Here is a 20,870-nt window from a genome sequence, read left to right as displayed (position 1 = left end):
AATGATCAAAATTATTTAGGCTTTGTTTTCAATGAAACAGCCAAAAACTTTTTGCAAACACCATGTTGTAGTTCCTTTTCACTTTTATCGTTCTTTCTATTCCAAAATACGCTATTACAATGAAAATTAACCACAAACAGCCGTTTTTATTATTAATTATCACGCTGTTAATACTCCCACATTATACCATTTGCAAATTTTTCGATATTCTTAAACTGGCAGTGTTTTTAAAAGGGTAACACATTCTTGATCAACATGGCAGCGACTTCCTCCTGGCTTCGTTACTGCTCGTTTTTAATCTTAATTTCCTGTGCGATTAAAGTGTGTGGACAAGGTGAATTGGACACTAGTATTTACAGCAGTCCTTACTTTCAGGTTATGTTAGGACACCTCTGCTTGTTTGTTTCACTCAAGTTTTAAAAACTTATTTATTAGCATGATGTAGCGAGGCCTACGTGTGCCTGGCACGCCTGGTGTACCGTAGCTCGTCGACATGATCGATAATCTGCTCAGGCCTGACGGTGGGCTTCGTCATGTTTGTTTGTGTTACGTTTGTCAGTCACTTTTGGTTTATTCTACCGTATGTCCAAGACATAGGCTAGTATATTTTCAGTTTTCAATTGTTCTGGGGAAGAAGCTTTTGTTAAAGACCTTCGTGCAATTAAAGTCGGAGGATAATAGCTAGGCCTAAAGTCTGAGAACTGAAGCTGAGCTTACACTTTTAATTTTTTTGGTTGTTTTTAATGTTCACGTCATTATCATTGTAATTAGGCCTAGACACATTTCTTTTTGTGGTCACAGTGATATTCCAGTGTGGTTTTACTCTTCTGATGAAGTTTATCATTAAAGTTTGTTTGCGTTTACCTACATTCATGACATTCAGATAATGTTGATATGATAAATATTATGCATATTTCTTGTATTTTTAAAAGTATGTTTATGCAAATCGTACATTTTTACTCCAATTTTCCTCGTTCCCACATGTATGATTAAGTTACAACGTGATCTCATCAGGAGGAGTTTAATTTTTTTCACTGCCTTAGCAAATTTAGTATGTTATATTCTGTTTGTTCCATTTTGCTTCTTTAACTTTTTGATTATTTACTCACCCTATATACATGTATTTATTTTGTTCCTTTAAGTTCAAACTATCTGTTTTCTAAAAGTAATTTTTATTGGTTTATAAACATGACCCTCAGGTGTAGACTTTTGTATCAGCTATATTTTGGTTCTAGAGAAAACCCTTCCAACCTCAATGTGATAATACAGACTAATTGAACAAGTGCGTAAAGAATAAGGAATGCTGGTTGTTTCAATATTCTTTTTTTCAATCTTCCCTTAGGGGAAACCACCACCAAGTTTGATATACCTACACCACAGCAAACAGAATCCAATCCCCCGGCTAGCACCAAAGAGTCCATTGCTAACATGACCACTGCCTCAAATGACAGCAGTCCCAGTCAAGAAGCGGACCTGACCACAGCACAGCCAACGACCCAGGCTGTGTCCAGCACGGCGATGCCCAGTTATCTGGCCGTTTGCCCCAGCTTGGTCAACTGTACCAACTTGAGTGTCGAGTGTCTGGACTGTCAGCTGAATTCGTCGTGCGTGTATGGACGAGAGTACAACGTGACCTGCTCTCCCAAACCAGACCTGAATTGCACAGTAAGTGTCATGTGCTCTTGTCTCTTCTCAGGTCCGTCATTTGAGTGAGTGGATCAAATTGACAACCTGATAAGGACCCTGAGTGTCATTGGGGGTGTCCTTTTGCCCTACCCTGGAATAGATAAAGAAAACAAAAAAAGAAACAGGAAAGAAAGGAAGTCATGAAAATCACCAATTTATGTGAGAATACCTTCAAATTGACTCTCCTTCCACCATTGGTTTGTCAGTTTGCCACTGATGAGCTTTGCCGCTCTTCTGGCAACATCCATGATTCCAACTTCAGGAGGGGAAAGCCCGAGTCCAGACACTGCACATTGCTGGGAGTGTGATACTATAATGCCGGAGATGAATTCCATTTCCATCTTAAATGCGTCCCACAGTTACATGTACGATCGGTCCCAGGGTTTGGCAAATCCATGCTACGCAGCTGCATAGACTATTATACCAGCCCTGGGTACGATGTTTTTGTGACCAACATGAGAACCATGTTTCTGTCGTCGTATGCACGTGCACATTTTTGTCTAGTCAACCAGAAACGGATAGACCAAAAAACCCCAAACAAAAAGCCTTTTATTCGGTTTCAGACGAAAAGGTAATATGTTTTTCATCACAATAAAATTGTGATTAGATTTGCTTAGTGCGTGAACATGTAAATAAGCTCTGAGGTGAGTGACACACGCCTCCCGTGCGTGACTTGGTAAGTCAGCATTTTTCAGTGTCTGTTACTAGCTATGATTGCCTCAACAGTGAGTGTTTCTTCTGCTGTGCGTATCACCCACAGCAATGGTGACAGTGCCCCACAGGCTCCCAAACTCGTTTTGCCTTGCTGACAGTGGCTATTGTTAAGGTTACCAGTCACTTTCTTCAATTTTTAAGCACCTTGGACTTGTTTCCGTCCTAGGGAGACCAAGTTTTTATGAAACGGTTCCGATGTCGGTACTGCTATCAGTCAGATGCCAGCGAACACACTTGTACCCATAACACCAACTGCAGGGTCAACAGCAACCCGCCCACCATGGTTCGGGTCAACTGCTCTATCAACGATGATGTCCTCTGTTTAGGTAATATAACTGTGACATCATACATGTATGAATGTATGTTTTGGCTGATTGAGGAAACAGCTGCAAACTTACACTGGGGGTAATTTCAATTGATTTTTGAGATTTTGAAAATTGGTTATTCTACCAATGTTTAAAATGCTCTGCAAAACTTTCAAATTGAAGTTCAATTTACTGAAAACTGAAACTCTAAAGGTCTGGTTGAAATAGGTATCATTTTGTACTAATATTGTGATCACTCAAGAATGACAAGAATGGTACTATTACTTAGTGTGCCTGATTTTAAAGGCCATTGAAAGGATGTCGGGACTACTTGACCGTTTGCCAACTTGACTTCGGACAACTCGTCCGTTAGGACAACTCGACCATTGAGATCTCTACACCTACATGTAATATAGTCGTTTTCCCAGTTCCAGATCGCAAAAATTATTCAGTCAGATTGCAGCTGCAAAAAATCCTCAGATTCCTCAATGTGTCGTATGCCTTGCAGGTCAGAGGAAGTTTTACAGAAGAAACCGGTGTAACTGGACGTCGGGGTACCGGTGGACCACGGCTCTTACTTTCAGGTACATGAATGCTTTACTCATATACTGTTGGGATTTGCTTGAAATTCATGTTTAGGTTTTATTGGAACTGGGTGCCTGTTTTCGGCCAGATCGGGCAGCAGTAAGACTGTCATTGCTTTTGAAAAGATTGGCCAGAGGTGAACATGTTTTGTCAGAGTGCAATCTCCTCTGCCAAGTGCCTTTCCCCCTTTCATACGTGCTGCTGCATGAGCCTGCTGATCCACAGTCAGTGAAATAAAGCTTTTGCTGAAGCATCGTTTGCAAAGTTTGCACAGAAAAATAACTTCTAATTGGAGATTGGATGACTTGTCACAGATTTACAGATTCTCATGAAAAACCCCTTTGTTAAACACTTGCGTAATTACTCACAGTGTTGTTATGGGCTTCTGTAGCCATTCCCGGTGAGAAATGTTCTGATCATACTGTTTTTGTCTTTCCAGCATTACATTAGGTGGTTTTGGCGCAGACAGGTTCTACCTGGGCTACTGGCGGCAGGGTCTGGGCAAACTCTTCAGTTTTGGCGGGCTGGGTGTCTGGACGCTGGTCGATGTTGTGCTCATAGCCGTGGGTTACGTGGGGCCAGAGGATGGCTCCTACTACATATGAAGGGCAACAGTAGTGGAGGGTAAAATGAGCAGGAAGCAAGACACGGTGCATCTGTTTGTGACTATCAACTGGGTACTCATGCTGAACAGTGGTAATGTTTTTATCAATGACGTGCTGCCGAACTATTCCACCACAGAAAAACATTTTGACATGATTGCATTCCAAGCTATTGCATGAATACTATGGAGTCATGGAGGATCTGTTGCTGTGCAAATCAGCCAGCTGGGCCAAATTTCAGGGGCTAAGCTTTCTGCTCAGAAATTTCTGCAGTCAGTAAACAGGCCAGGGAGGGATTTGGGCAAAGATGCGTGATTTTTGTGGTAGTGATGCTAGCACAGACTGATGTTCCTGGGCGCGCAATTCTGCAGCAAGCGGAAAGGTTTTGCAAGAAACTAGCAGGTAGCCTAAGTGAAGTGAATGTCTATATCATCAGTGGAGTTTTGCTTTTTAAACAGGGGAGGTTTGCTCCTCATTCTAATCACTAGAGATCTCTTCAGAACCTCTCACTTCACACCAGGCTGGGTACCTTGAGTCATTCAAGCAGTGAAGCACATTTCCAGCACGCTGGTCATTGAATTTGAAAAGATTGAGACTACATGTATTGGTAAAATGATACAGATGAATTCTCTATCGGTGAAAGCCATTTGGTTTGAAAAGCTTTTGTGAATTAAAAAGAAGTTTCATCAAATTGGTTTTGAAGACATTAGATGTAGTGTAAATCAAGAATTGCCCATGCAAGCTTACATGTACGTCCATTGACTGTGAGAGACATTTGCAATATCTGCAGAATTATTAGTTCATAAACCCATCCCGATGAATGAGCTGCACTTCAGCTCTGCAGATAGAAATGACAAAATGTGGTAAAACCCTTTTGCGGATGTTAACACTTATTGTACAAATATCACACTGTAAATACATGTAAAGTAATTTTTTCATCATGAAGCTTTCCTCATGAATAATTTATTCTGTACAAAGGACATATGGAACATACATTAAAAGAACCATTTTATTATACATGTATTTAGACAAACTGCTTAGTGTCCTTAAAATCTTACATGTAGTGTGCTAGAGGTGAAATTTTTTTTATCTTTTGTATCTTTACCGATATATCTTCATGTAAAATATATGAACAGCTTCTTGGTCATTCCCAGCTGCATAAATATGATGAACAAGTGAAACCACGTGCTGGTTCCCATACCCATCCATTGGAATGTGCTGAGGGAACCAGTGTAAAGAGTTCCATAATACAGACGTCACTGATTTTGTCCCCGCAGTGACCTGTTAGCCTTCTCAAAGCAACCACCTCTAAAAACTGTCCAATTTAGCTGTGAAAATATTGAGGTATTCACTTTAAAACACTTTGTTCAAGACCTTTTTCCATAAGGCTTGTGCGTAGGGTGTCAAGTGGCGCCCGTATATGGAATTTTTTCCGAACCAGTCTCAAATCGTTGAAGAGCCGTTACAAATTTACTGTCTGTGGAGTTGTAACACTGAGGCCAGTGATTTCACTTCTTGGAGCCAATGCTCTATCAAGTTTTTTTCCCATGGAGGAAAGTGATTATGCACGAGGAATGCGTCTTCATGAACATGAAAGGGGGGGCTTCCTTATCAAGTGACTATCTCCCATGCGGTGTGCTTCTGCACAGACATTTAGTGTGCTGTATGCATGGGTGATTTTGCAAATCACTGACGAGCACTAAGCTGGTGTGTCTTGAGGGGTGGTGGGTGAGAAGTACACGTATCAATGTTGGAGGCATTTCAGCCATTCCCACCCCCCTTCGTTTCTGTGTTTGTTACCGGAGTGGGGTTACTTGTGCTCAAACGGTATTACGACTTGGGACCCCAAGCTTTTGAATTCAGTGGTGTGCCAACAACCGGTGATTGTGGTTCTTTGGGTGCATGGAAGATGGTCCATTCCTCTAGGCATCTTTCATGGTGTTCGTCAGGCCAGGTGTATTACACTGGAGAATGTTGTCATGACACAGCAGCTGTGGACGTAGAAGCACCTTCTCCTTTCTGATGCTCTCTCCGTCTCTTCTTCAGCAGTTTGTGCTTTTTCTTTTCCTCCTCGTCTGGATCCTGCAACATAGGAAGTACAAAAAAATGGAAACCATGTAACTTAAAAAGCCCACCAGTTGGTATCTCACCAGTTTAAATTGGAGTATTGAAAGGGTGACAGCTGAAAAAGCCCCTAAATTCTGACCAATATTTTAAATCTAGTTCACCCTTTCTTGATGCAACGCACTTTCTAAAATGCCATGGACTTTATGTAAAATTCGCGACTGCGCTAAGGCAATAACTGGAGGTTTATGGTGGCCCCTGCCAGCATCTTGATAACCTCTCTATGGAACCAAAAGCTAAACAGTGCTTTCTGCCATTAAAGGGGCCATTAGGAATGCCCTGTAAAGCGTTGCCAAATTCCTAAATACACAACTTGAAACCACAAATAATAACATTTACAAAGCAGTTGACATCTGACCTTGCCCTCTAGAATCATTTGTTTTCGCTTGTTAATGGCTCTCTTCTCCCCAAAATCAAGCTCCTCAAGTTTCTGAAAAGAAGAAGAAAGTCTGTATGAATAAAACTAACAAAAACTGCACGGTTTGTAAATTCTTTAGGGATATGCATCTCAATTCTGTGTCTAGAACTACAAGCAGGTCTAAGTCTGAGCGCTTGAGCTTTTGCAGCCATCTAGGACAGCAGGGGGATTGCATTTCATGTTTTTTCAATTGTTCCTTGCCATGTTAAAGGAACCATTACCGAGTACCAGCTGCCAGGGGTCTAGTGACCAATTTGGTGACGAGAATCATGAGCCATTACTGCGGTGTCCCCTACACGCATGTACAAATGAGATGCCCATTGAAATGCTTCCTCGGCCTATGGGAGCGCACTGCTAACCAAAGTCACGCACACATGAAGTTTACGCATGCCTGCCTGAATAACGGGGACACCGCAAGTAATGGAATCGGCGAATCGGTCTATGCCTTGAGCTTCAAATACCTGACAGAGGTAAAAAAGTCACAGCCAAGCAATGTGCTAAAATAACAGCAGCTTGTGGAGTTATTCCTGAAATATCTGTGGCATTCTCCAACACCTGTGTTGACCTACACAAGATTTGAGGGCAGTGCAGGTGTTTTGAGTTCGCCAACAATCAAGTACCCATGGAACCACGGTTTCTAATAGCAACCTGAAGCAAGATGAAGCAATTTTAGCACTGTACAACACCCCCCCCCAAAAAAACTTTCCTGAAATAAACCAAGGCATAAACCAAGTTTAGAGGCATTTTTTTCGACAACAGACACAGAGCACATTTCTCATTGGTATTGGCAACTGATCAACAAACAGTTGTACTTTGTTCTGAGATAGGTTAATGTCAAAATATTTACAGATAAACATGTACTTTTTGGGTAATAAAAACGCAAAAATGTGGTGGAGACCAGTCTGGTATCACGGTACTATTCCTCAGAGCCTTGCTTAGAAAGAATAAAATTACTTGTTACGAGGTGTGGTGTGAAGCTAAGGTGACTGTAGTCTTTCCTGTCATTACCATTTCCGCTTGTCTTTTTGCCAGGGCCACCTCATTCAGAATTGGTATTACGTTCTTCTTTTCGTCTACTTTGAACTCTGTCAGCTTGGTGTCTGAACAAAAACATTGAAAAAATATATGCACCAAAGCTTTTAATTAATGAGAATTGTGGAGAAATGCTGCAGAAGATTAATACTCACTGCCTCAATCTGCTGTGTGTTGAATGATTTGTGACGAGCGGCGACCTTGACAAATTGGCCTGACCACTTAATGATCAAGCCTGCTCGTGCCGTCTCGTCAAATTGGCCTGACCACTTAATGATCAAGCCTGCTCGTGCCGTCTCGTCAACACAATACTCGCAGTTTAAGGTGCGGTCTTTTTTCATAAACTTCAACAGCCTAACATAAGACTTTCCTCAGGACAGAGGCTTCACAATTGTGTTTCTTTATCCTCATTGACAAAATACTTTGCAGGATTAATTTCAGGACATGCGTATTAAAAAAATTTGAAAAAAAGTCACAATTTGTCAAGAGCTATCATCAACAAGACCACATGCAGTGTAAGTCACACGCAAAGAAAAGGCCTTTGAACTACAGAATGCCACACTTGCAAGACCTCTGCACTTTGCTCACGGGTGTGCTTTCCAATAACGCTCCATGGACCCCTACTGGTGCCACAGAAAAGCCCACTCGTTTGTAAACAAAGTGAGGAGTCATCGCAACAGGTCCTGTTGCTTTCATTCTTATTACGCACTGATGAGTTTTTCGATGGCCTTGATCAGCTGCACGTCAAACTGTGTCACAAGAGATATCGCCATGCCTCCTCTTCCTAAGGCAAAACAAACAGAATAAATGATTACACGTGCTGCGCTTTGCAAGTTACCTGTGCCATTTGCTATCTCATTTTGATCATCGTTGGATGCATTGGCCTGAAATGCATGGCTGATGAATAGTGTGAACTGTAAAAAATAACTGCCGATCGGGAACAGAAGACTTCCCAGAGAAGATCGTGTCCTACCAAACAAAATAAGCCTGAGGTTCTTGGTGTTTTGGAGTCAGTCAGTGAGACACAGGCCATGCTCAATGGTGGAGCTACCGTAATAACAAAAATAAAGAAAATGCTCAAAGGCGAGAATCAGTCTTAAAATCACTCTCCAACTGTGACACTCACACGTAAAACATATAAACCAGACTGCAAAATCCACCATGTTTCAACACACGGAAACATTAAGTGAACAGGAGTTTTGGTACAAGTTGTGGCGTAGTCCAAAATTGGAGAAACGCTGACTTCACAAGGCTTACCTGCTCTAGCTGTGCGACCGACTCTATGCACGTAGTCTTTCGGTGACGCTGGAATGTTGTGGTTAATAACCAACTGCACCGTGGGTATATCTAGCCCTCTGCTGGCCACGTCAGTGGCAACCAGAACACGGACTTGATTGGACTTGAACATTGCCAATGCGGCCAACCTTGTTCTCTGTATTATCGGAACGATAATAATCAGATGGGTCAGAGTGAAGTCGAGTTTACACTGTTATGTGTAATCAGCTCTCTCTGCCCCCCATTACTGCAATAGAACTAATATATTAAAGAAATATTATTAAGTTCTTAGAAAGGTAAACCAAAAAAGCAAAAGCCAGCCACTTCTCAGACTGACAAGTGTTTTGAGGGGGGGTGCAATCACACCCCAAAGACAAAACATTTGGCAGAAGGCGCGCCAACTCTGAGAGAGAGAGAGGGACAGTTGCCGGTCCTGTTCCCTCAAAGCTCACCTACCTACCTACACGGTGAGTTGAACTTGATTACCTGTTTGACCAGTGAATGAAGGCTGACGCACGGTAGGCCCATTTCCCTCAGCATGATGGCTAACATGTGGCAATACCTTGAGCAGAGAAAAAAAAATTCCTGCAGGTTTAAGGCATCAGCGGAACATACACTCAGCCCATACAATGAAGTAAATCTGCCAATTATGGTTAAATTAAGCTAATAGCCCTATGTACCGATGATGTTTCAAACGGTTTACTGCAATGCACTGGTGGGATAGAATGAGGTCACTGGTGCATACACTGCAATCATAAATATACATCAGCATGATTATTTCTGATTCAAAAAAGGCAGTTGTTACCATCCTTTTGAATTTTCCAGGGAAATTATCCTCCACAACTGAAAATGCAAAGATTACACCTTTCACTTTCTTGTGATCAAATGTAACTTGTACGTGCAGTATTTCTTGTACTGTTGGCATACATGTAGGACCACCCCATTTCAATCCCCACCAAAGGAATAGTACTGCTTTGTAACAACACACCATCTCTTCTACACAAACACGGGGTTGATACAAGTCCAAACTGGACACCATTTAACTGTTCCTTGCCGCGGCTGCCCACAACTGTTAACACTTCATCTCTCATATTATAATCAGAGCAGCAAGAATCCGGAAGCAACTACAAAGTGAAGCCGGTGGCCTGATGCTGCTTGAAAACTAGATCAGCAGTGAAAATGGTAGAAATTCACCAAGCAATATGACTTTGAACGGACTCATAAATAATGCCGGCATCCCAGTACAACCCCAAATTGGCCCAGTTTCTCACTGCAAACTCCTAGATGTTTTTAATACTTTGTTCTCACGTTTCGTCACAGCAATGAATTACATCAAAACCGAATTGTTGGCTTTACAGGCATAATATTTGACCATGAAGGAACGATCCACACCAGACCCCCCAAAGTATAATGACAATAGTACAGAACGTGGAAATTGGAGGAAAAGGCAATAAAAGCAGAGAAAATATTTCTGAAATCCTACTGAAGTAGGAAAACATCATGGCTGGCTTCAGCTATGGGCTGAATGCTCCTTAATTCATTAACCCTGACACTCCAGGCTATGCCTGCTAGAAACCCTACCAGACACATCAGTCAGCATCATTTGTCAAAGTGGCTCGCCTGCCCATTGTAACAAGATGCAACAGGTCAACTCTCCCTGACGCCAAACAGCCTGGGAGTCTGTGGTCGCCAGTCACCACAACATCCAACAGTGGAACTGTGCAATGGGACTAGCTCCTATTGTCTCAACATGACCAGTTTGTCTGGCTGCTGTTGATTGCCCAGTGCATCAGACTTGTTTGCCCGATGCACTGTGCTGCGTCTGGCAGGGGAAGGGTAAAACATGTGAGAAGGTAAGTTAGTCAGTGAAAGTAGCGTACTTGCACGTGCTGGTGAATATCATGACTGATCTCTTCTCATCCTCGGAGCAGAATTGGTGGACAATGTGCATCAGGTAGGCATCCTTGACTTGGGCTGGTGTGATGCAATATCGCTGGTCCAACTGCTCAACTGTCACCACACTTCAAAGAGCACAAACAACCCTCAATCCTCAAAAATCCTCCAAAAACGCCCGAAGGATTAACAATGTTGGCAAGTGCCCAGACTGTGATGTGTACCTGAATACACGACTGACCATGATCACCTTAGCAGTTACTTATGTAAAACCTTCAAAAATTATAAAAAAAACTTTGTTTTAAAACAGGAAAACTTTGAACTGATCATTTGCCAACAAACCTGAAATAAAAATATTGTTTCTGTAGGCAAAAAAGCCAAAAAGGTCTTCTTGTAAATATTTTACTTTACATAGCATGGCATGGTGCAGTAACACTGGCTATCTGGTGGCGGAGTCATAACATGACAAATGTGTGCCCGTTGCTTAGTTCCAAAGGTACCTGACTGCACGGGAAACAGGTATTCAGTTCCAATCAAACTTGTAAAAGAACAAACCACAATTAACAAGTTGATAACAGCGTTCAAGACATCATTGGGTTTGCAATTAGCCTTTCTGGAGTATGGTGCGATTTGGTTTGGTAAAACTTTTGCTCAACATTTGCCCACTTCAAATAGCAGCCTTGTCCTGTGTCGGCCACATGTGGGCTTAAAAATTACAGAATCATTTGCACACTCTGACTTCTGACAATGGACAGGGCATAAGGTCTGCAATGTTGAGTCTACCAGACCTCCTCAGAACCTCATTCACTTACGGAAGAGATTTCACGTGAGGCTACTGCAAAGCTTCATGCCACTGCTACATCCAGACACCTTCAAGTCGTATACACTTTGCACCAGCTGGGGACATTTTACTCACGGGGCTTTGGACATCCAAAAGAAGGGCTTGCTCATGGACACCTTCTGTAGCTCTTTCATGGTATCGGTGATGGTGGCGCTGAAAAGCAAGGTCTGCCGGACCGTTGGGATGGCGTCGAAGATGACCTCCAGGTCGGGACCAAAGTTGCCCTCCAGCAACCTGTCCGCCTCATCCAGAACCTGCCGGACGGGATTTCATGGAAGTCTTTGAAGCGAAGAATGGTCGCTCCAGAGCGACTGCCCCAATGTAATGCATCAACACGTACAGCATGTTACCGCCAGAGGCTAAAAAAATGTGGCACACGGTTTTCCCGATTTTTTGTTTCCTTACAGTGCATTCCAAAATAGTCTCCCTCACAGCAGCTTCATTCTGAAAATTCCACGTTTTAAACACAAAGTGGCAAAAGCATCATTGCTGATAGCCAGTGGTTTTCCATCTCGGTGAAATGTACATGCGCATATGTGGGTGCTCCGTGGTTATTTTTCTGGCACAAAATAGCAGGGCAACATTTTCATTGAGCAGAAGTTCGGAAAATGTACAAGTAGTGACTTTCTCTTTGTACCGTTTTCAATCAAACCTATCCAGATTCTGTGCATTGAGTTTTCGTAAAAACCAGACAATGAAGTACCGTATGTAAAGGAACGTACACCGAGGCATATTAAACTTGACTCATTCAGTGACGCATGGAAACATTCCAAACTAACAAGCTAAACGGTCTATCTTAGAGAGATTTACATGTACTATGCATGTACCGACAGAGGATGTCAATAGTCCTGTTATATTGAATGTTCCAGTAATGTTCCATAGTGTGAAGGCACACAAAACAGATTTCAAGTATTGGTGTAAATGAGCATGAGCATGCGTATGGATATGTGGCATGGATGGCAATTAACATAAGGGACATGGTTGTCCAGGTAGCCAAATAACAGCCTTGTTGTCATCAAACTTTAAAATTTTCATCTGTGGCTTGTAAAAAGTGCAAATAAATACATACATGTATAAACATATAGAAGGAGGTATACAAGTGAATAAATGTTATCAAATTCAGTCAAACTGATCTTGGCTTGTTCAAGTGTTGGATCATTCTGTTTCATACTTACCAGGAACTTGATTTTTCGAAGATCGCATGTGTCGGTGCTCTTGATGTGGTCAGCCAGCCGGCCTGGAGTTGAGATGACCACATGGGGCTTCTTGGACAGCTCGAGGCCCTGCCGTATCATGTCTGACCAAGAGCAAGGGGGCAAGGCATGAATGTTTGGAGGGGGAACAGAATGGTAGCAAATCAAAAAGATTGCAAAGAAGTTTGTTAAAATTAGTCTTTTGCATGCAGTTTGCAAATGTCAGAATGTGCCTATTATGTATGGAAAATTTACACATTCAAAAAATACAATGAAAACTAAAAATCTAAAATGATTAGAAATGCCTAACAGAACCCAGATAAAAAAATGGAAACTTTGTATGTTACGTTACAGGTATATGCAATAAAAAAAGTTCTTGGTAAATAAAAACTTGATATACAGTACAGGTCAGAATTTTAGCCGACACGCAATCATGCTTAGCGTGTCAGCTTGTATCGAGTCAAACAGACACGAAAGGAGTTAACCACAAACAGGAAACACGCTGACCCCTGCATAACAGAGAATGCCAACACCACAATCCGATCTGCCGAGTAGCACACGCTACACGCAAATTCCAGAACAGCCAGGCCATTGTTGAGCAGAGCGGTCATTTTCCTAGTTTCCCACAACAAAAAGTATTCAGTTTGACTGCAGCTCAAGTTATCTTCAAATTCCACGGAAATGTTGTCAGTAGTTTACCTTGTATGTAGCAGGCATCACAAAAGCATTTTTGAAGATAAAGCGTTTTGTTTGTCCATGCAGGATCAATGAAAGTGCCATGCAGGTAACACTTTTTGGTTTATGTCTGATGTGCTCCCAAAACTTCTGAATCAGGCACAGAAAATATTCGAGCGTGAAATCAATTTTTCAACCGAGACGATAACTAGCAGTTTTTATGACAAAACCTTTGCTATATTAGGGAAAAGTATTTTGAGAGAAATCCACAAAATATAAACCTTGCCGGTCCACTAGCCAAATTTTAGTCAAGACAGCCCCCTAAGCGGCGATTCTAGCATACACACTTTAGCTCAGTGTGTTCAAACTCGCGTGAATATAAATTTTATGTGGGGTGGGGATTTTTCCCATCAGTTTTCGACCTTTTAGCTGGCAAACCTACCTAAAAATCACTCTGATTGTGACGACATTAGGATCAAACTGAATGGCAAAGATCGAACTAAAATGAAAGGAAGTCAGGTCTCCACTAGCGCTAGCGACGTTCATGTACTGGCTGCACACAACGGACAAAGTAGCACCCATGTGAACTTCATAAATATGCATGTCGTGTGACTTGTAAAGGCTGTAGCTTTGCATTTGTTGGCGCTGTATCAAAATGAATATGCAATACACTTGTTTTGATTTATGATTGGTGATTGGGATGAAAGCGCTGGGGTGGTTGTAGTTTCGTGATTGCTTCGTCACGGCATGGTCGCGGCACATGTGGCAGCAAATAAAAAAGTCAAGTTAAAATTTATGCAAGTTCAGTGGGTGTTTTTAATTTACTAGAATTCTGATACATGAACTAAATTTCCATAAAATAAGAAACACTTCATTGTAAAATCAGCTTGTTATAACAGTTCTGGCTGAGGAATGGATTTCTTTTGTGGTTACTGTTTATTTGTGCAAAGTTTCTTGCACAATCTGGAATTGCTAAAAACCGATCTAGCATTAGAACCAGCAAGAAAAGCGTTGTCATCACTCCAGTCGATCCCGTGAGTTTAAAATTCAAAGCTTACATTTGGGAAAAAGTTTTGTAGTAGCTGAACAACTTTCACAATCCAAAACAAAAAGAACAGCGTGTCAGGTTCACTGATCATGTTAACGTGTCAGCTAAAATTCTGACCTGTACTGTAAACATACCAAACCCTCCAACTATCACAGAATCTCTCACTCCAATTGGTTTTCCCAAGACACGGAACTGGTCCCCTATCTGGAATGCCAACTCCCTGAGGAAAAACGAATTCATATCATACATGTAAAGATTATGATACACAAATTATTATTGCACAAATAATTCAGCATGTAAGATCATCGGGATTATTCATGTGAACATGAACACTGTCAGTGTAGGAGATAACAGATTCAAGTCTACCATTTTCTTGCTATGAAATTTAGAGAAATGAAGAGACCTATGGTTAGTTTTTACCCCCAAAGTCTAGCTGCATGAGCCTCAAGCTGGACCAAGACAGGGTACAATTTTCTTAGCAACGGACGTTCCTTTTGGTCAGAACTGTCTCCTGTGGTCATCTTCATCTTAATAATTATGTAGTTTTAACTATTGATCTTGATAACTATTGGCTTGTGCTAACGTAATTTTCATTTTTGGTAGATGAGTAATACATTTTTATTTTATTGCAATTGCCGATTCATGCTGATTCCGAGCGACACGTTCCGGCCCCGCACGCTGTCATGAGATCCACATGCACGCAAGTAACGTAAGTACATTAACATTTTAGTTGGTAATCAACACCGGAACTGCATTTGTTCAGGAACTATGAAATGTTTACATGTACATTACAGTTACACCAGCATGGCTCTTTTCAGACGATGAGGGGGTGCTTCTGCTCCAGGCGGATAAATAGCACAGGTTTTTTTCATTAGGTAGTGAGCAATGATGCAATTATATGCCAACTATTTGAACCCTCGCACACCTAATGTACTTTTCAACATTGGCATTGTAATCTGGTGGACTGCAAGTCAACGTAACTTGTCACTGTTCACAATCTCAAGTCAAGTAGACAGATACGTTAAGCCCCGTCCCATTGCGTTCTGACCAGTTCACAGCCGTGATTTATGTCCTACATACACAAAAGTCTGACAAGCTTGTTGCGTGTATATGATATGCGCAACTGGAAAATGTAGTGTGGCACTGGGAAAAGAGAAAGTGTTAAATGCCCACGGTGGGCGGGGCTTACTGGATTGATCAATTACAAGTCAATCACAAATCAACCGACAAGTAAATCGTAAGTCACCACCAATCACAAGTCAACTTATTTGTCAATCAAATCACAATTTGGGGTGAGGTAAGTAAGGTTACAACAAGAGGTAAACAGAAACAAAGGAATTGCTACAATGCATCTGAAAACAGTCTGCGACCCAACCTTAGACGTAATGACTTGTGATTGTCAACCTCAAAGTATCAGTTAAGCATATTCAAACCTTGTTGGTGTAAGTACCAGGCAGAAGATACCATAAGGATCCTCACTTAGCTTCTGGAGGATGGGAAGAGCAAAGGCAGCCGTCTTGCCGCTGCCAGTCTTGGCACAGCCGATGCAGTCTTGACCTGAAGTTGAAAAACAAGTCATGTGTACAATTATCAAAGCATTTATAAGGTGCAAAGTACATGTACCACGTATCTCGCAGTATTTGTAATTCAACGGCACTGATAAATTATCGTTATCCCTACATATTGGGCTAACATCTGAACGTTTCTGAAACCATCTCAGCTCCCTGGGAGAATACATAGCCTGGTGCCTGCTTATCAGGTCCAATTAAATAGCTACATGTCATGCATTTAGACATAATAACCATATCTGCCCTCACAGGTACCCATTTAGTCCCAGGAGGAGTAAAGTGACTTGCCCAACATTACAGCATGCTGCTGCCTGCTGGATTCGAACCCCCGACCCTAAAATCAGAAACTACAAACCCTAACCACTAGGCTACATGCCCCTGATCATCCATCTCACTATACTCAACCAGTTGCTGGTGTCGATACTTTTGACCAGCTTATCACACTTATACATGCTGGACTTGATTGGTCGATAGAAATGTACACGATTGCTCGATCTTTGCGCGATGAGTAGACCTTACTGCCTGATTTGTCGATAGTTGCACCTGTGTTTGTACAGCGTGCGCATCGAGCTAACGGCCACAGTATGCTGACGTGTGCCCATCGCCATGTAATGAGAGACAAAGATGGTAAGAGATAGCTCTGGATTTTGATAAAAAATAGCTGGTTACATAAGCCTTATCGCTAATACTGCAAGAGTGACTTTGCGCAATAGTATAAAGGCATCATGGGAAGGAAAAAGGGGCAAACATTGCCCCTTTTCTCTTCCCACAGTGCCTTTCCACAGTTTTGCATAATCAGCCATGTGGTAGGTCTATTACAAATAATGCCCATGGTCCAAAAACCACTAAGCTCGCGTTTTAAAGAGAGATGTATTTAGTCATGTTAGTGTGGACGGCTTTTTGGCATGTTTGGGGGACAATATGGGAAAAGAGTTCCTTATAATACGGACAACACTAAGTTCCCTGGAAATGTTGTAACATCTGTCAGAAATTGAAAACCATGCTGACAAGTGAAACAACTTCTTAGAAAATTCTGGAGCATTTGGGCCTAGGGCCTACTGAGAAAACATTTAGGTTTTTCAGATAAGTCTCATAGGTTTGTGCACGGGGGCATCAGGTGTTGTCCGTATATGGAACTCTTTCCGAAATGTGATTGAAAAAGTGCAGTGTTTAGGCACAGTCAACGGGCACAGAAGCCCATACATGCCATAGTGTTTCAAAGCAATGGAAATTTGGAACTCGGGGAGGGGGGTACACAGAGTTTGCCACGTGTGCCTCTCTGTTCTGGGAGTAGGCTACTTCCTGAACAGTAAGGCACTACTCCGGAAGCTTTGGAGTCAACTCGGACCTTGGAGAACTCGTACCTTGGACGTCATGTACCTTGGACAACTCGTACCTTGAGTTAAGACCACTTGTACCTTCATATTTGCGATTCAGTTGTAACTCTCTTGCTTCTTTTCAGCATGTGTAAGATCAGATTTGATAAACATATCACCAGAAAACCTTCATAAATCTCCTGGAGAGATCTCAAGCACCAGCATGACTGTCTGCATATAGTGCCTATCGCGGGCATTTGCGATGTCAGTTTATTACATGACATATGTCCAACAACCCGACCGTTTACCAACTTGACTTGTATTATTCTGTTTTTTGGGGGGGGGGTTGGACTTTACTGAACTCTAAATTCTGTTGGGTTTTTTGAGGGGGGACTTCAATTTATTCTTAATCTTATGGCTCAGGGAAAACATTTGTGGGGGAATGATGGTTTAGTTTAGTAACTTTTGGGGGTGTACTTAATGAAAATTGTTAGATCTTAATTTCTTTTGGAAATGTTTCTAGTTTCGTTTTCAAATTTTTGGGGGGAGTGGTTGCCCTCCTTATTAAATTTCTTCTTTTTTGGACAACTGAAGTTACCACTGAAATTTACAAATGAAAACATGACATCACTCCATCATTAGAGTGGATTGCCTGGTCAATGGTGAAGATTCGGAATTGCTGGCCACGTTGAAGACCAGCACCAGTTGCCTGACCGTGTGCACATGCACAATGTCGACACGTCTCACATTAATCATTTTTAATGTCACCCCATGGGCTTGTAGGGAAGGCAGTATAGCCAAAAACAGCAAATTAGGTGATGAATACATGACTAGGAATTCAAATTATTGTTCAAGTTAATTACAACAATAATAAGCTCTGATTTCTGTGAAGCATGTGAAGGTACTGTGCGAGTTGTTCGTGTATGAGTTGTCTTTACTGGAGGTCCGAGTTGTCAAAGGTGCGATTTGGTACAGTTCTGTTGAGTTGACTGTATGAGTTGTCAAAGGTACAACGAGTTGTTCAAGATACGAGTTGACCTGTTCCCTTCCGTAGGCCTTCGTAGTTACTGTTCGGGAACTTAGGAGTAAAAATATGTGTTAACCTGCCCCTACCTCTTAAAATTGGAGGAATACAATACTGCTGAATTGGAGTTGGCTGAGTTATACCCATAGATCTACACTGTTCAGAGAGCCAGTCGTGTAGCCCAAGACCAGCGAAGGAACACCTCTTAACTTTCCCGGGGTTGCGCGGTTTGGGTTCTGCATCTTCTAACATAGCTTCTGCCATGGCCCTGCTCATCCCCTGATAATCACTGATAATCGTCGCTGCCTTGGCTAAAACGGAAGACACTTGAACTATGAAGACCTCCGCAGGCCACAACTGTCATCTAATGTAACTTACTAACTTAACGTTATATCTTCTTTGATCTAATGTAGGACACTGCTTCTGTTCACATCATGAAACCGCTGGGAAAAGCTGCAATTTGTGGACACCAGTGTGCGAGTTTCTGTCAACGTACGCACTGGCACCATGCGAGGATCGGTGACGACACGTGCAGCATGCATGCAGCAACTGGATGGCATGACTAGACTGCACTGGTGGAGAAATAGTGCGCCCTCAACGCTATTTATTAACTTTCATCACTAAAAACCGCATGTTTTAGAATATCAGTTACCATAAATTTCTAAATATTAAAATATGAGAATAGTATTCAATAACTAAAATCTTTATTTCATACAATTAAAAACTAATAATGTCAAGTTAATGTTAATATCTTCTACGTTTTCAACATTATTGAGGTACTGACCTTGAAATTTGGGTAGAAGCAGTATCACAACCAGAAAAGGTACACTTATGATAATTTATACTTAACTTACAACCATTATGATTCACATTATGTGGGGGGGGGTCACCGCGAAACATGAATTATGCAGTACTGCTCTTTACAAAGCTTTAAGGCGCGGTGTTGGGCCTGCCGTACAGGTACGTGTACGTACAAAAATATGTAAATAAATGTACAGTAGATGTACCTGACGTGCATATGTACATGTACTGTACATGTCTGTCCAGTACGTGCGTGCCATGAAACAGAAACACTGCAAGATGTGTTACGCCGCTACCCTTCGCTGCAGAGGTTTGCTTTTAACCAAGTGGTGTGCACGGCGACTAGTTCTGCGTACGCGAATTGGGTTGTGAAGGTTAGGGATATGGTGTTTGAGGGAATTTTTGGATTTTTTTTTTACTTTTTGAGAGGAGGAGACTTTTTTTTTTTCAATTTTGGGGGTTGAGTTTGATCTTTCCTACCCACTACTGAAATAACTGAACGAATATTACAAATCTGAAACTTTTTGCTCATTATGAAATTTTCCAATCCACAGGTTCCGGGAGGGCTCCATCGGGGTCAACTTTATCTCTGCGAAAAGGGCCTACCTTCAAGGACTACTGAAACAAGAGCCCTAGTTTAGCCTTTCTTAGAGGTGAAAACAAATAAACAAATCTTTTGTAAAGACACTGCTTACGCTTCATTTTTCTTCCATGATCAAAGACACGAAGTTGATTTTATCTACATCCCCCAAATGTACATGTACAGTACATGTACAGTACGTAACCCCACGTATATGCATGTACGTGCGTCAGCTGTCCTTGTCGAGTCGAAAAACCGCCTTGTCGCGTCTGTATCTTCCCGGTTTAAAGTTTTTCTTTGTTTTTTTCTACTTTTGGACGAAAATGGGGGCAGGGGGGCTCAGCGATATGTGGTTATGCCATCATGAATAATTCAATACTATATTCTAGAGCCAATCATACAATCGTGCTTCCCGAAAAAATACTTCATCATTTTGACGGACAAATCGTGAGCCTCTTTGATTAAACATGTGACGCAGTATTGAATAAACACGAACAAGCAGGCACGCGCGCGAGTACGCACATGTACAGGTGTACATGTACATGTACGTACAATCGATCGACATTTTCAAGAATCTTTCGTGTATTAACCAACTATTTTGTCAAATTATGACAAAATAACCTGAAGAATTTATTGGAGCCCTCAGCACTGCTTCAGACAAACTGGGAATCGACGACTTCCACAACAACGAACTGCAATCAGCGGCGTAGCGAGCGGGGTGTGTGTGTGTGAGGGTGTTGCACCCCCCGAATAATTCTTTTCAGTCGGCAAATAAAGGCACCCTGGCACCCCCCCCCAAAGAAAATGCCTTTGCTACGCCGCTGGCTTCGCGCGCGGATGTGACATTTCGAAACACTTCAACTGTTACCGTCACACACTGGGAACAATACCATCCATTTCTCGCTAGGGGCTTAGTGAGTTGTGCGGCCACGGTACAGAAACTTGAACATCAAGATGTTGGGTTACAGACAGGACAAGGCACGCACGTGAGCAAGCTGAGAGTGGCGCAACGGCTTCACTGTCTCTCGCGCGCAAAGTATAACGGCCCAAGTGCAATGTACGTGTTAACTACCACACAAGGTGACTACCGATGTCTAGCCCGTTACGGTACCTAAATGGCACGGAGACGCTTTCTACACTCGCGCGCCCGACGTGTGGCTATTGTGGATGTGGCTACCTTGCACCTGAGA

At 42.1% G+C, this 20,870-nt stretch overlaps 2 protein-coding genes across 5 annotated transcripts; one reads left to right on the top strand and one right to left on the bottom strand.

Moving 5' to 3' along the window:
- Positions 1–63: 63 nt before the first annotated feature.
- tm2d3 (TM2 domain containing 3) lies at positions 64–4,909 on the top strand. 3 transcript variants are annotated; one of them, XM_022252459.2, is made up of 5 exons: positions 64–334; positions 1,343–1,665; positions 2,567–2,726; positions 3,214–3,289; positions 3,730–4,909. In XM_022252459.2, exons 1-5 carry the CDS (start codon positions 256–258, stop codon positions 3,893–3,895), a joined length of 804 nt encoding a protein of 267 aa, XP_022108151.2. In that variant the 5' UTR covers positions 64–255; the 3' UTR covers positions 3,896–4,909. The 3 variants fall into 3 exon arrangements, with proteins under 3 accessions (XP_022108151.2, XP_086992645.1, XP_022108152.2); XM_087136519.1 differs by lacking the exon at positions 64–334 and adding an exon at positions 359–521; XM_022252460.2 differs by lacking the exon at positions 64–334 and adding an exon at positions 359–539.
- On the bottom strand, positions 4,820–18,859 carry ddx49 (DEAD-box helicase 49). Of its 2 annotated transcripts, XM_022252448.2 has the most exons (12): positions 18,389–18,855; positions 15,825–15,948; positions 14,526–14,611; positions 12,651–12,772; positions 11,551–11,729; positions 10,622–10,762; positions 9,228–9,303; positions 8,724–8,898; positions 8,176–8,250; positions 7,443–7,534; positions 6,375–6,446; positions 4,820–5,974 (listed from the first exon to the last, which is right to left on the bottom strand). In XM_022252448.2, the coding sequence occupies exons 1-12, from the start codon at positions 18,573–18,575 to the stop codon at positions 5,870–5,872; spliced, it is 1,434 nt and encodes a 477-aa protein (XP_022108140.2). In that variant the 5' UTR covers positions 18,576–18,855; the 3' UTR covers positions 4,820–5,869. The 2 variants fall into 2 exon arrangements, 1 of the variants encoding a protein (XP_022108140.2); XR_015425167.1 differs by lacking the exons at positions 4,820–5,974; positions 6,375–6,446 and having other exon boundaries at positions 8,055–8,250; positions 18,389–18,859.
- Positions 18,860–20,870: the final 2,011 nt, after the last annotated feature.

The sequence above is a fragment of the Acanthaster planci genome, linkage group LG05 (assembly GCF_054643075.1).
Source record: "Acanthaster planci isolate LZ-2023a linkage group LG05, COTS_SCS, whole genome shotgun sequence".
NCBI lineage: Eukaryota > Metazoa > Echinodermata > Asteroidea > Valvatida > Acanthasteridae > Acanthaster > Acanthaster planci.
The sequence above is the reverse complement of the archived record's forward strand: the minus strand, read 5'-3'. Positions and strand labels throughout refer to the sequence as shown.

Excerpts from the sequence above, each read along its gene's own strand:
- tm2d3 (XM_022252459.2), top strand. The coding sequence starts at position 256 with ATGGCAGCGACTTCCTCCTGGCTTCGTTACTGCTCGTTTTTAATCTTA. Across the intron at positions 335-1,342 it reads GATTAAAGTGTGTGGACAAG|GGGAAACCACCACCAAGTTT; the intron begins GTGAATTGGACA and ends ATCTTCCCTTAG. Across the intron at positions 3,290-3,729 it reads ACCACGGCTCTTACTTTCAG|CATTACATTAGGTGGTTTTG; the intron begins GTACATGAATGC and ends TTGTCTTTCCAG.
- ddx49 (XM_022252448.2), bottom strand. The coding sequence starts at position 18,575 with ATGAGCAGGGCCATGGCAGAAGCTATGTTAGAAGATGCAGAACCCAAA. Across the intron at positions 10,763-11,550 it reads TTTTGGATGTCCAAAGCCCC|TGTGGTGACAGTTGAGCAGT; the intron begins GTGAGTAAAATG and ends TGCTCTTTGAAG. Across the intron at positions 7,535-8,175 it reads GGCCATCGAAAAACTCATCA|ACACCAAGCTGACAGAGTTC; the intron begins GTGCGTAATAAG and ends GTTTTTGTTCAG.